The 15,014-nt window shown below is 44.1% G+C and overlaps 1 protein-coding gene across 3 annotated transcripts in view; it reads left to right on the forward strand.

Moving 5' to 3' along the window:
- Positions 1-15,014, forward strand: part of nedd4a (NEDD4 E3 ubiquitin protein ligase a) — a 137,423-nt gene that overhangs the window by 41,314 nt on the left and 81,095 nt on the right. Inside the window, exon 1 of one of the 3 annotated variants that reach the window (XM_085968764.1) lies at positions 3,134-4,730. The exons of the other annotated variants lie outside the window; for them this stretch is intronic. Coding sequence (XP_085824890.1) covers positions 3,438-4,730 — 1,293 coding nt within the window. The 5' untranslated portion in view covers positions 3,134-3,437. Of the gene's footprint in view, positions 1-3,133; positions 4,731-15,014 lie in introns of those variants that run through there. 3 annotated transcript variants of the gene reach the window in all.

Below are 15,014 nucleotides of genomic sequence, written 5' to 3' on the forward strand. Positions count from 1 at the left end.
ATTTAATTTATTCTCATAATTTGTGTGCAGGATCTGTGAAATCGTTTGGCTGTTGGGGTCTGCGTATTTCTAGAATTTCTGTTGCGATTGAAATACAGTTGTTCAGCCTGTCCATTTTCAAAATGGTGGCCATGGTAGTGCAGTATGAGTTGTGCTCCATTTGAATCACTTGGTAATTTTTTTGCATATTCATTTTAGCATTTAAAGGCAGCATCTTCTTGGGCAGTCCCTCGGAACCGAGGTTGACTTGCTTCCACATTAAAAATGGAGTTCTCCAGTGACTGATGAGTCCAATGTGGGACCTACAGTCTCTGTCACAGGTGGGGCAGATGGTGGTTGAAGGGGCGGGTGGGTGGGGTTTTTGGGTTGTCATGCGATCCTTCCGCTGTTTACACTTGGCTTCCGCTTCCGGCGAAGAAACTTGAGGTGTTCGGCGCCTTCCTAGATGCTTCTCCTCCACTTTGTGCGGTCTTGGGCCAGGGATTCCCAGGTGTCGGTGGGGATGTTGCATTTTTTCAAGGAGGCTTTGAGGGTGTCCATGAAGCATTTCCTCTGCCCACCTGGGGCTCTCTTGCCGTGTCGGAGCTCCGAGTAGAGCGCTTGTTTTGGGAGTCTTGTATCAGGCATGCGGACGATGTGGCCCGTCCATCTGAGCTGATCGAGCGTGGTCAAAGCTTCGATGCTGGGGATGTTGGCTTGAGCAAGAACACTGACGTTGGTGCGCCTATCCTGCCAATGGATTTGCTGGATCTTGCGGAGGCAGTGTTGGTGGTACCTCCAGTGCTTTGAGGTGCCTGCTGTACATGGTCCATGTTTCTGAAGCGTACAGGAGGTCAAGTATCACTGCTGCTCTGTAGACCATGAGCTTGGTGCTGGGTTTGATGTCCTGGTCTTCAAACACACTCTTCCTCAGGCGACCGAAGGCTGCACTGGCACACTGAAGGTGGTGTTGGACTTCGTCATCGACGTCTGCCCTTGTTGACAGTAGGCTCCCAAGGTATGGAAAGTGGTCTGCATTGTCCAAGGCCTCGTCGTGGATTTTGATAATCAGGGGGCAGTACTGTGTGGCGGGGGCAGGTTGGTAGAGGACCTTTGTCTTATGGATGCTTAGTGTGAGGCCTATGCTCTCGTATACTTCGGTGAAGGTATTGACGATGGTTTGGAGGTCGACCTCCGAGTATGCGCAGACGCAAGTGTCATCTGCATACTGTAATTCGATGACAGAGGATGGGGTGACTTTGGATCTGGAGTGGAGGCGTTTAAAGGCAACATATTTTGCCATCGGCAATACAAAATTAAGCAATGTGGAACAGTGGTAATAAAGTAGAATGGCTGTAAACATTCTGGGTCAGTGCAGTGATCGAAAGACTGAGCTGGTCTGTAGTAGAAATTCCTGTGCGTTTGGCCGTCTGGAACTTTATTTAGGAAAAAAAATCCTGGACTTGAAAGGCATAATGCAGATTTTTTTTCTACAAAGAGGGCATTGTTCTTTCCAGATGCATTTTTTTATATCAATGTCTTTGCTATAAAAAATGTAACCAAGTATTTATTCCATACAAAGAAACTACCTATGCTCCAGCGCACGCTGTTTAGTCAGGTTAGCTATTTTGTTTGCTTTTTGACTGAGTGCAAAATGAAATGCTCAAAGGACCATTTTTACTTTTATTTGCAGTTCAGAATAACTTTCTCACTTCTGTGCCGTGGTAGAAAATCTTCATAAAAGGCATCTGTTTAAAATGCCAACAGTAAATGGCGCAGTTGTTACAGCTTTTGATTATAAGCAGCACATTTTTCCATTGTGTAGCCACTTTTATGCCAGAAGGACATTTAAGATGGCCATTATACAGTTACCAAACACTTGCTGTTGGTTCGTGGGAAAAAAAAAGTTGCATCTTTTGTTCGGCTTTACTGAATGGACTATTCCTGCGTAGCGACTTGCAAACTGTTGGGTGCTGGGTTAACAAGCCATTATGTTCAGGTTTTAACAGGAATGTGTGAAGCGGCTAGTCACCTTGTGTCCTGGTTGCACGCATTAAAATGTGAGGTCACTTTTTTTTTCTTGCAAGACTTGGAACTTCAAACCTTTGTTGTGACTTTATTCAAAAGAAACGTTCTCCATCTTGTAAGCCATATGCTGTGCCGCAGCCTGCGGTGTTCGTGTAAAGCACTCATGCCTAAGGAATCATTTCTGATGTGTTAAGATTGCCCCCTTTTTTTTACATGATTATAACATGATGGATAGAGTATTTGAAAAATGCTTCCCCATAAAAATAAATTACTTATTCCGTACTTTTGACTCTCTGCAGCTGATTGGAAAGCTGCAGGAAGAAAAGAATGTAGCTCCTTTGGCACAGTCATGAGTTTCAAATGTCAGGATGTGGCATTTCTGTGTATGAAGAGAGAGGTTTTTCATAGTTAGCCACACTGAACAGGCTTGAAAAGCACTAGCACTCCAGTACCAGCAGCATTTCAGTCCAGTGGGAGTCTAATAATAGTTTAGTTTTTGTTTTCTTTTTTTTCTTCTTGCAAGCATTTACTGATAATCAGGGTCTATTTTAAATGGTTGGATTTCAATGTGTCCAGCTGTAGCAGAACTGAAAACGTGAGTTCAAAATTACTATCTACGACAAGCCAATTCTTACTTAACACATTGAAGGACTGACGAAAGCAAATTGTGTTCATTTGTAAATACATAGCTCTGGAGCTCTCTCGCCGTTACTAGCAGTAGCTTCCTGTGTATTTCCCATCTCCCAGGCGTTTAACATTGCGGGTAGTACTCGGAAACCCCTTTGATACCAAAGTGTGCTGGATGTCGTTCTTTGAAATTTTCCTGTAATGCAATACTATGGGGTAAAAATATGATGTTGGTTCAGTGCAGGCGAAACGTTCGAAGCTCCAGTGCCGAGAGTAGTGCCACATACTTAGCCTGCTTGGTGGGGACGAGATGTAATATATGAAACCGAAATGCAAGAAGATTGTTGATTTTGGGTTAGATTCAGTCATTCATGCAAGTCGAGGAGGTTTAATTGAAGCAAGGTTGGCTGGAATTCAAACAGTGTGCAGCAGCTGAGCTCCTTGTAAAGGTTGCTGAATTTTCAGTGCTGTGGAAGGGAGTGTGCTTTCATTTTGCACCGTTTCAGACATTCATGGATTTTCATACTTTGTGGGCAATATTCCTACGATCATGGATTTTGCTGCTGGATACTTCTAACTTCCCAGGCTTAATAGCCAGAGTTCAATAATGATCGGAATGCTGCTTGTCGCTTCAGCTATTTCTGCTTATCTACAGCTACTGATGGTGATTGTATCCCAAGTGGTGGTACTTTGCTACGATTGCCTTCAGCTTTCCCTGCAAAATGTGAGTTTTTAAACCAGCTCGGATCCATTCCAACCTAGGACCACATTTGGGTTTTTTTTCTTCCCGAAAATATTTAAGAATGGCCCGTCGTTTACGATTGCATTTCGCAACCCGGAGGAGCAACACCGACCCGCTGTCTGAAACTTCGGGAGAGGGCTTGGAGAGTAACATTCGTATGACAGTTGAGACTATACCCATAAATTCAAGAAAGCATGTTAATCAAGTGACTATGCTCGAGCCTGTGCTGGTGCAAGCAGCATCTCAGGATGAACGTACCCTGCAGCGCAGTTCATCGTTGTTTATACCACAGGTTAGTAACAGTGATCATCGTCGCAAAAAGAGCTCCACGCTGCAAATATCATTACAGTCCAAACAGTCCAGTGGACAGTGTGAATCCAGTAACAGCAGCAGTGGCAGTGAGGGTGGTTCGTGCAACAGCAGCAACAGCAGTATTTCTTTTGACCAAGAACTCTTGGAGCGTCCGGTGGGGTCTGCCAAACCGTCGGCAAAGTTGAGGAAGCCCAAGGTGCCGTTGAGACGCTGTTCGTCACTGGTGATTTTTCCTCAGAGTCCGTGCAACACCCCGCCAGCTACGCCGACCAGCCCAGATCCTTTTACAGGTCGGAGTAGCAATCCCACGTTAAATAGATTCCTTCCTTGCTCGCACGAACCAATTCAAGACGAAGATCGGGTTGTGTCTAAATCCAAAGAAACGAGCCCGTGTTTTGTCGCGACGGCAGTTAATGGGCTGCGATTGTCTAACCCAGTTTGTCCTTCTAGTGAAGTTAGAGACATTAAGCCGCTTCATTGTAATGGACAGCAGCCTGGCAAAAATAGAGTAATAGATTATAGCGAGGAAGAAGCCGAGTCCCGGGGAAAAGTGAAGAAACTGCACAGACCTTCGAATCACATTCTGCATTTTAATTACCAAAGAGCTCTTGTATTGGGAGCAGAGACCAAGGCAGGACAAATTCACCATGAATCATTTGTAAAGGAATTCAAGCAGAGCTCTTTAAATACTGGACATACACGGTACCATCATATCAAGTTAATAAGGAGCACGTCGGTATGTTTACCTTCATTCAAGCATTCAGAGTGCCAAGCTAATGTCAATGGGGTGGTAGAAAGGGAAATTATAAACCAACAAAACAAGCGCCCCATTTTCCAAAGGAGCCACTCGCTTGAAGTCCCCTGTCAGCTTGTTTCCAGTTATCACTCTCGACCTAAACATTGCTGTTCAAAAGTCGGGATGCCTCATTTACAAATTCACGTAGCTCCCAGATCAGAACAAAAGATCTTTATTTCTGAGGAGGAAATAAGTGGAAACTACAAGAAGGAAGCTACTGGAACTGTTTGGGGACAAGAGCGCAAGGTAAGCTCATTCAGTGAGTTGGCCAGACAGGTTACAATGTTGGATTTGTAAAACTCGGTTTATGTTGCAGGACTGTAACCCATCTCAAAGACTGTTTTGAATTAAAATAACATCACTTTGTCTCCTTTCCTTCCTACTTTTAATGCCAAATTGGGGGCAGTGTCTGCAGAATTAATAATGGATTAGTTTAGCAGTATGCGGGGGAGTGGGAGATATACTTGAAAATGTAGGCAACCCTGAAATTTAATTTACTATTTTTTTTTTTTTTACCTAGTTTTAAAATTTATCACAGTGATGACTGGAGACAGCTGTGTTGGTTTACATAAGATTTCAATTAAGGGCAAACTAATCTAATGATTCTGGTCAGATCTGTGGATAAGGACTGTACATCTGGGGGGGGTTGAAAGAATCTTCGAAGCATGTTGTACATTCCATAGATATCCTTAATGTAAAATTGTTTTTAGGCCAAAGAATTTCTCTTAGCTCAAAAGCAAAATACTGCGGATGTTGGAAATCTGAAATAAAAACAGAAAATGCTGGAAATACTCAGCAGGTCAGGCAGCATCTGTGGAGAGAGAGAAACAGAGTTAACGTTTCAGGTCGATGACCTTTCGTCAGAACTGGAAAAAGCTGGAGATGGAACAGGTTTTTAAGCAAGTGCTGGGGCGGGGAAAGGGGGGAGGGGAGGAAAGAACAAAAGGGAAGGTCTGTGATAGGGTGGAAGGCAGGAGAGATTAAGAGGCAAAAGGGATGATGGTGCAAGGCAAAAGGAGATGGTAATGGGACAAGTTAAGAAACAAAAGATAGCTCTAGATGAGGTGTAAAAAAAAAAAAAATTGAATGGGGAAAAAAAAATAGGGGCCAAGATTATGATCTGAAATTGTTGAACTCTATGTTGAGTCCAGAGGGCTGTAAAGTGCCTAATCGAAAGATGAGGTGCTGTTCCTCGAGCTTACGTTAAGCTTTATTGGAACAGTGTAAGAGGCCGAGGGCGCTGAGGTCAGAGTGGGAGTGGAGCGGAGAATTTAAGTGACAGGCGACCAGAAGCTCGGGGTCACCCTTACGGACAGAACGGAGGTGTTCCACAAAGCGGTCACCCAATCTGCGTTTGGTCTCCCCAATGTAGAGGAGACCGCATTGTGAGCAGCGAATACAGTATACTAAATTGCAAGAAGTACAAGTAAATCGCTGTTTCACCTGGAAGGAGTGTTTGGGGCCCTGGATAGTGGGAAGGGTGGAGGTAAAAAGGCAGGTGTTGCATCTCCTGCGCTTGCACGGGAAGGTGCTGGGGGAAGGGGTGTTGGGGGTGATAGAGGAGTGGACCAGGGTGTCTGGGAGGGAGCGGTCTCTTCGGAATGCTGGGAGGTGAGGGGAAGATGCGTTTTGGTGGTGGGAATCACGCTGGAGGTGGTGGAGGATGATCCGTTGAATGTGGAGGCTGGTGGGGTGAAAGGTGAGGACAAGGGGAACCCTATCGTGGTTTTGGGAGGGAGGGGGAAGGAGTGAGAGCAGAAGTGTGGGAAATAGAACGGACACGGTCAAGGGCCATGTCAACCACAGTAGAGGGGAATCCTCGGTTGAGGAAAAAGGAAGACATGTCGGAAGCACTAGTATGGAAAATTTCTCTTAGCTGTTTGTTACTGCAGAAGAAATAAGCTCCATGCCTAGTAACTTCTTATTTGGCTCCTCGATAGAAATTCTTTAATGGATCTCTTTGTCAGGAAACGATTTAGATTAGGTGCATGACCCTAAACAGAAGTTGGTGGCCCATACTCGCACTTGTGCACAAAATAATTGCTTACTCGACCTGTACAACCAATCAGAATTCGGACATTGTACTGCTGCTAAATTACATCTCTGGGTGAGAAGTTATTTATCCGGTAAGAGACGTGTGAACTAAAAATACTCAGATTTTGCCACTTGCAGTACAGCATACTTGAAAGCACGTTGGATAAATCTAGCTTATAATGAGATAGAAACCAACACTGCAATGTCTTAACACAGCATTGTAAAAATTCCAGTATGCTCAGCTAAGAACATCGCATTGCAATCTTTTAATTGGCGCCATTGATGATCTCTATTTAAACAATCTGTCCGGTGATGCTGCAACTAAATGCACATTAAACTTTCAGTGCCGCTTAATGCTACACTGGTAAGCAATTGTGCAACTCCGTCTTTAGGTAGAAAAGGTGTGTCCTTTGCAAGCTACTTTTGTACATCCAAACCCATTTCCTGCTGTTTAAAATGTTTGTGTTTGTGGTTTAGTTAACCGTAAGAAGTATCTATTCATGATTTCCCTTTGTGCATCTCGGTTGGCCCCTCCAAACCCACCAAGCCCCCTTTCCATTTATAATGTGCGTTACATACACTTCTAGAAATTGTTACAATACTTAGACTGCAATCTTGAATTAGAAGTAAAAGTCGGTTAGAACGGACGTGAGCATGTTTGGAACAAAAACAAGCCTGTATTTCCAGATTGTGTCTGTTTTAGAACCTGTTGAATCTATTTTTTTTTAAATTCCCCCTTTTAGTTTCTACATGAGTTAATCACTTCTTTTTGCTTAATGCGCACGTGTTGGCTTTAATTTATAGGAGATGATTTGCGTTGTTTAAATATATAGACAGTTAGGTTATCCCTTTGTTTTATAAACTGAATCAAAGTTAGGTTGGCTAAATATAGCCGAGCGAAGACCCGATTTAAATATATTGCTCCCAGAATATTTCATCAGACTCCAGATAGTCTGGCCTGGCATACTGATATGGAAGAGCAGAGTTCAAATATAACAACTTGATATTAGAGGAGCGGTGGTCACTGTCGGCCATCTGTACACAGCAGCCATGAAATTAGATCAGCACCATGGTTGGGTTCTGTTGTGCTTGCAGACGTGAAAGGTCCACACGTTCCTCTTTCACTTGGGCATTAGTCTTTAGCAACAAAGTATCAGATGTCCTGCTGTCTATAATTAACAGCTTGTTAAAGGCTACTTTTAAAATCCAGGCGGGCAGAAAGATTTGACTACTGTTTTGTGACGAGTCTATTACCCTCAGACTCTCTAATCATCTGGATGTCTTAATTATCATTTCTGTAACAATACTAGTTTTTTTTTTAAAGCGGGGGTGGGGTGAAATAGGAGACTTGTCCACAGCAAGGTTAGAAGTTTTAATTTCAGAGAGGAGCCTTTGAGGATTGACCGCTATTTTACTCATTTGTTCAGTTCCCGCAGATAATTGGATATTGCCATCAGCGTGCAGGGAAGCCCCCATGCAAATGGTCTCTTCAGAAATTCACACCTTAAGCAATCAACAACAACTTGTATGTATATAGCGCCTTTAACGTCGTAAAACGTTCCAAGGTGCTGTGCAGGATTAGTACAAGATAAAAAATTTGGCGCCGAGCCACAAGGATAAATTAGGGCAGGTGAGCAAAAGCTTAGTCAAAGAGGTAGGTTTTAAGGAGCGTCTTAAAGGAGGAAAGAGAGGTAGCGAGGCGGAGAGCTTTAGGCAGGGAATTCCAGAGCTTAGGGCCTCGGCAACAGAAGACACAGCCACCAATGGTTGAGCGATTTATATTCAGGGATGCTCGAGGGCAGAATTAGAAGAGCGCAGATATCTAGGAGTGGGGTGGGGTTGTGGGGCTGAAGGAGATTAGAGATGGGAAGAGGCGAGGCCATAGAGTGATTTGAAATCGAGGATAAGAATTTTGAAATCGAGGCGCTGCTTAACTGGGAGCCAGTGTAGGTCAGCGAGCGCAGGGGAGATGGGCGAACGGGACTTGGTGCAAGTTAGGACATGGGCAGCCGAGTTTTGGATGACCTCAAGTTTACGTAGGGTAGAATGTGGGCGGCCAGCCAGGAGTGCGTTGGAATAGTCAAGTCTAGAGGTAACAAAGGCATGGATGAGGGTTTCAGCAGCGGATGAGCTGAGGCAAGGACGGAGACGGGCCATGTTACGGAGGTGGAAATAGGCGGTCTTTGTTATGTTGCGGATATGTGGTCGGAAGCTCATTTCAGGGTCAAATATGACCCGTGGTTGCGAACAGTGTGGTTCAGCCTTAGGCAGAGTAGCCAATGCCAGCTTTTTGATTTAAAAATGTGTTGAAGTGCCACAAAATATACCTAGTGACTGATTCATGCTACCCGTTTGTTCTTCACTGTTGCGTGGCGTCATTGAGTGTGAAGTCTGCTTCAAATTCAGCCCAAGCGTTCAGCGTGATAGACTCGTTCAGTGACGGACAATCCTAGCTACAATAGTGTCTCTGCTTTTTCTTGGTGTTGAGACCTGGGTTCAGTTCAGTTCCTCACCTAAGAAAGGATACACTTGCCATAGAGGGAGTGCAGCGAAGGCTCACCAGACTGATTCCTGGGATGGCAAGACTGTCTTATGAAGAGAGATTGGGTCGACTAGGCCTGTATTCACTAGAGTTTAGAAGAATGAGAGGGGATCTCATTGAAACATATAAAATTCTGGCAGGGCTAGATGGACTGAATGCAGGGAGGATGTTTCCCCTGGCTGGGAGGTCTGGAACGAGGGGTCACAGTCTCAGGATACGGGGTAGTGTGGTAAAACCACCAATGAACTCCTGTACAAATGAATAACTGTCTTTAAAGCAATGTTACAGCACCTATGTCCGTTTGCTGAGTGTAAACAAGCTTTCTGTAAAAACCCTGAAACAACGCTATGACGTCGTCACGTGGTGCCCCGAGTGGCGGGAAACGTCATGACGTCAGAGGTGGGAGGTTCTGAGTTCAGACCTCGTGGAACAAGCTACTGTATAGACCTGTTTGCTGTTGCTCCTGTATGTTTTTGTTTTGTTCACCAGTTTAATTAAATTTGGTTAATTTACTGAACTGACTTGACCTCAGTGATTTAGATAGGAATCCGTTGATTCCTACAGTAGGACATTTAGGACTGAGATGAGGAGAAATGTCTTCACTCAGAGGGTGGTGAACCTGTGGAATTCTCTACCACAGAAGGCTGTGGAGGCCAAGTCACTGAATATATTTAAGAAGGAGATAGATAGATTTCTAGACACAAAAGGCATCAAGGGGTATGGGGAAGAGAGCGGGAATATGGTATTGAGATAGAGGATCAGCCGTGATCATATTGAATGGCAGAGCAGGCTTGAATGCCGACTCCTGCTCCAATTTTTCTATGTTTCTAAGTACAGAAGCCACTCTGGTATGGGCAGGTAGCATTCATGGGAATGTTCTCACAAAGGTGCACCTGTCAAGTTATGTTCCATGCCAGTGCTGCAGTTGGCAAGAAGGCATCTGGGGAATCTGGGCCCCTACAACCTCCCCCAACATTGGTCATGAGTCTGTCCAACCTGTGGGTTTGGACTTTAAGCCAACATCCATTTTGGCCTAGTATCTGGTGTCGGTCCAGGTCATTTCTGTCACTGAGCTCCAGAGGATATGGCTGAAATAACAAGTGTTGACCCACTGACACTGGCATTCCTCCTCCAAGAGAAAGAGCAAAGAATCAATTGCAGGGCTTCCTTTAGGAACTTCTTTGGTACTGTGTTCTCAGCCATTAAGAACTTGTCCCAGCACGCAGACTGTTTGATGAGAAAGAAAAGAAAGACTTGCATTTATATAGCGCCTTTCACGACCACTGGATGTCCCAAAGCGCTTTACAGCCAATGAAGTACTTTTGAAGTGGAGTTGCTGTTATAATGTAGGAAATGCAGCAGCCAATTTGCGCACAGCAAGCTCCCACAAACAGCAATGTGATATTGACCAGATAATCTGTTTCTCAGTGATGTTTGAGGAATAAATATTGGCCAGGACACCGGGGATAACTCCCCTGTTCTTCTTCGAAATAGTGCCATGAGAGATATTACGTCCACCTGAGAGAGCAGACGGGGCCTCGGTTTAACGTCTCATCCAAAAGACTTCCTCAGTACTGCACTTGAGAGTCGGCCTAGATTTTATTGTGCTCTAGTCTCTAGAGTGGAACTTGAATCCACAACCCCCTGACTCCGAGGCAAGAGTGCGACCCATGGAGCCAAAGCTGACACACAAATGACTTCTTTTCCTGATTATTCCATTGTGGTTTTTGACCTTTTTTTGATGACCTTTTTGACCCCATGGATTTCTGACGGCTCATTTTTACTTCAGAATTGACTGAGCCTCACCTTGGCACAGAGTGTTATTGAACTGCACACATTAAGGCCAGATGCACTTTCTCATTTGATGTGCATCATGGGGAAGTCAGGTCCTCCATCCAACCCTTTTGTCTATGATTGTTGCAGAACATTACAGTTCTGAAGTTTGATCCACCATCTTATTTTTGCCTTTGAAACGTATCACTTAGGTGATGTACAAAGAGCCTTTTATGCAGATGGGATGAAAGAGTTTTGTGGATCAAGACAATTTATGATTCAAGGTCCTGGCAGTAGAATGGCTAACTATGTGAAAACACAAAATATATCCGTAATAAAATTCTGAGTTGGTGACGCTGTTATGCACCCAGTAGATTGAAATCAATGGCTATTGCTCGAGTGGTAATTACACCTGCTATTCGCCCTTCAGAGGTGGCAATTCAACCTTTTTAAAAAAAAAAGATGACAGGAATGTTCTTGTGGTGGCGGTGGAATTGTTTCATCTCTCATCCTGTTGCAACTACTGTAATTCAGATTCAGATTAGATTTATTTGCCATATGTAACAAGTACAATGGAATGCTTGTTCCCCGTAGGGACGCGTCAGCTATACATACAGCGCCGCGTTCAGAGTCAATACAATGGCTTCCCGTGGCAGTGGGAGCACGATGTCCCTCAGCCGCTCCGTCCTCCTCTTCACCGCGGCCTCCTCCTCACTGTTGCCGGCTCCACGTGTGGTGGCCTGCTTCTCCCGTTCTGGCCACCATGCCCGGCTCCCCTCCTCCCATCCGGACTGCGAGTTACCCGAAATGGAGCTGCCGGCCGATGTGCTGCAGCGTGTCGTGAGTCTGCTGCTCGTTGCGCTGCGCTCCTCTGCCCGACTCGCCGAATACAGCTACGAGACGTGTCATTTCCTCTGATTAGTTGCGAGTAGGACCACAGGAGATTCGCGAGTAATATATCATTTGTTTGGGGCAGCATCAGATTCTTTGCCAAATCCCAGTCGCTGAGGGCACTCGCTGTGCTCCTCTTGCCCAACTGTGGTCTGACTGCCATTTTCCAGGGCGCACACATGATCTGCAGGGACAGTTGTGATGAGGCGTGTATTCCGTCTGCCACTGCAGCTGACCCGGAAACAGACTAGTCTGCATTATACAAAAGCAAAATACTGCGGATGCTGGAAATCTGAAATAACAACAGAGGAGTGTGCTGTGAGGAGGATGCAGAGAAACTCCAGTATGATTTGGACAGGTTGGGTGATTGGGCAGATGCATGGCAAATGCAGTATAATGTGGATAAATGCGAGGTTATCCACTTCGGTGGCAAAAGCAGGGAGACAGATTATTATCTGAATGGCAACAGATTGGGAAAAGGGGAAGTGCAACGAGACCTGGGTGTCCTTGTGCACCAGTCGCTGAAGGTAAGCATGCAGGTGCAGCAGGCAGTTAAGAAGGCAAATGGTATGTTGGCCTTCATAGCGAGAGGATTAGAGTACAGGAGCAAGGATGTCTTGCTGCAGTTGTACAGGGCCTTGGTGAGACCACACCTTGAGTATTGTGTGCAGTTTTGGTCGCCTTATCTGAGGAAGGATGTTCTTGCCATGGAGGGAGTGCAGCGACGATTCACCAGACTGATACCTGGGATGGCAGGAATGACAGATGAGGAGAGATTGAGTCGATTAGGCTTATATTTGCTGGAGTTTAGAAGAATGAGAGGGGATCTCATTGAAACTTATAAAATTCTAACAGGACTAGACAGACTAGATGCAGGAAGGATGTTCCCGATGGCGGGGGAGTCCAGAACCAGGGGTCACAGTCTAAGGATAAGGGGTAAGCCATTTAGGACTGAGATGAGGAGGAATTTCTTCACCCAGAGAGTGGTGAACCTGTGGAATTCTCTGCCACACAGGGCAATTCGGGCCAATTCATTAAATATATTCAAGAAGGAGTTAGATATATTTCTTAAGGCTAAAGGGATCAAGGGATATGGGGAGAAAGCAGGGACAGGGTACTGAATTTGGATGATCAGCCATGATCTCATTGAATGGCGGAGCAGGCTCAAGGGGCCGAATGGCCTACTCCTGCTCCTATCTTCTATGTAAAATGCTGGAAGCACTCAGCAGGTCAGGCAGCATCCGTGGAGAGAGAAACAGAGTTAACGTTTCAGGTCGATGACCTGTCGTCAGATTCTGAGGAAGGGTCATCGACCTGAAACATTAACTGTGTTTCTCTCTCCACGGATGCTGCCTGACCTGCTGAGTATTTCCAGCATTTTCTGTTTTTATTATAGTCTGCATTATAGGCTGGCGGTGAGACTTTCTATTGGTTGAGCAGAGCTGTGAGGTCACTCACTGTTCAGCTGGCAGAATAAAGGAGCAGAAATAAAGACGACCATTGAACGGTTTTAACAAAAATAAATAGAAGATGAACTTTAAACCACCACTGCTGCAGAACATAAATCATACAAGAGTCTTGCAGGTAATATCGCCAATGTTGACCCAGGCTGGCAACAGCAACATTGAACTGCACTTATAGCACCTCTACAAAAAGTGCCATATTGTTCCAGTATTAGGAATAGATTTTGTTTCACTAAATTACCTTCGCACAGAGTGCGATTTGTAGTCTGTATTTTGCACTGTATATGTGCATGTGTATATATAATCTGTTTGAAAATTTAAATGAGCCATATTTCTTAAATGGTTACTGAGGTAGTAAGCACTTCGGATAGATAATCATTAAGAAGGATTTCATGGTCTGCAAAAAATGCTCTGTAAGCAAAGCAATAATGCAATGTACCCAGGGATAATACAATTACGTGGTCACCTACTGTAGCAGATTTCAAAGTCTTCTGGTGTCACCGCCGAATGAAATTTCTTACTAAAAAAGTGAAACTGTTTCAATTTAAGGCTGCTCATTATATGGATTTGTTGCTTCGCTTTCTGATCATTTTTACGCCCGATTATCTAGCTAATGCTTCAACTGAAGCGTTAAATTTACACGGTAAAACTGCCTTTACAAATTACGAGTGATTTATCGGAAAATAAATGGGGCAATTAGCTCATTTGAGGGAAAAAAATGTAATGGATGCGTTACTGGCCCACCCAACAGGAAAGCACGTTTGGATACCAAAGAATAATTTATTTCCCCTTTTTGATGGCAGTGGGTAGTTCATTTGATTTCAGGTTAACCGGGATTACTTTTGAATGCTGCCTTCTGAGCTGCTGTTTGGGATACAGTACAGTATTATCAAATGATGTATCATTACTGATAATATCAGGTCACTCCACTGTTGAGTTTGTTGTATAAAGGGAAGCTGTGATCCTTAATTTTAATGACCCCTGTTTTGTCTCTTGCAATGTAAGTTAAATTATTTACCATTTTATCCTCTAAAGGAACAAACTCTCTGGGTAAATATATGTACGTGATTTTTCTGGAGCTTGCAAATGTGAATAGGTCAGGAAACATTTTGTTGCCAGTATTGTACATTACCATAAAAGGCTCACCAAAGCCCTTATTAAAAAATAGTTTAATGTTGAAATATCTTTTGCCACCACAGGGGATAGAGCTCTGATGGTACAATTAGGTACAGTTCAACCATGCAAAGGTCTTCTGTAGCTTGAAATAGAAAGTGGCTGAGGTCACTTTTCCTGTGGCTATTAGGGATTCATGGAGTGTCTCAGTCATACAAAGAACATTCATTCCTTTGATGTTTAGATGGGAAGAATGCTGGGTTTTTTTAACATCAATTGAGTTTTTTTTAAAAGTTGTGTTAGTTCAGATTGTGGTCTGTTTTTTGGTTTGATAGGCTATATTCTCTCCAACAAAAATCGTGTTGTAACTTTCAGTAGGAGTTGCAGACTTGCATTTGGTAATGGCTGAACTCGCATCTGATCAAATACCCAATTGTATTCAGTGCAAACATGTTCCGTTTGTTTCAAAATACCTCTTAAACAGGGGCACTTTATTCTCTTGGCTTCTGGTCTCTTCCTTGGTGGCGCTGAAAAGGAGAATTAGTGGAATCGAATCTGCCTATTTCACCAAGTTGCAATTTGTATTCAAAAAGAGTTTTCTAAACAAGATATGTGTCTAATTCCAGAGAAATTGTTCCTTGTTATAGAATGCACAAGGTGGGTGGGGTAGTATGTGGGTTGAAAAATATGATTTCAGTAAAAAAAAATATTTTA

The sequence above is a fragment of the Somniosus microcephalus genome, chromosome 27, assembly GCF_052327205.1.
Source record: "Somniosus microcephalus isolate GS21.2 chromosome 27, FLI_Smic_1.0, whole genome shotgun sequence".
NCBI classification, from domain to species: domain Eukaryota; kingdom Metazoa; phylum Chordata; class Chondrichthyes; order Squaliformes; family Somniosidae; genus Somniosus; species Somniosus microcephalus.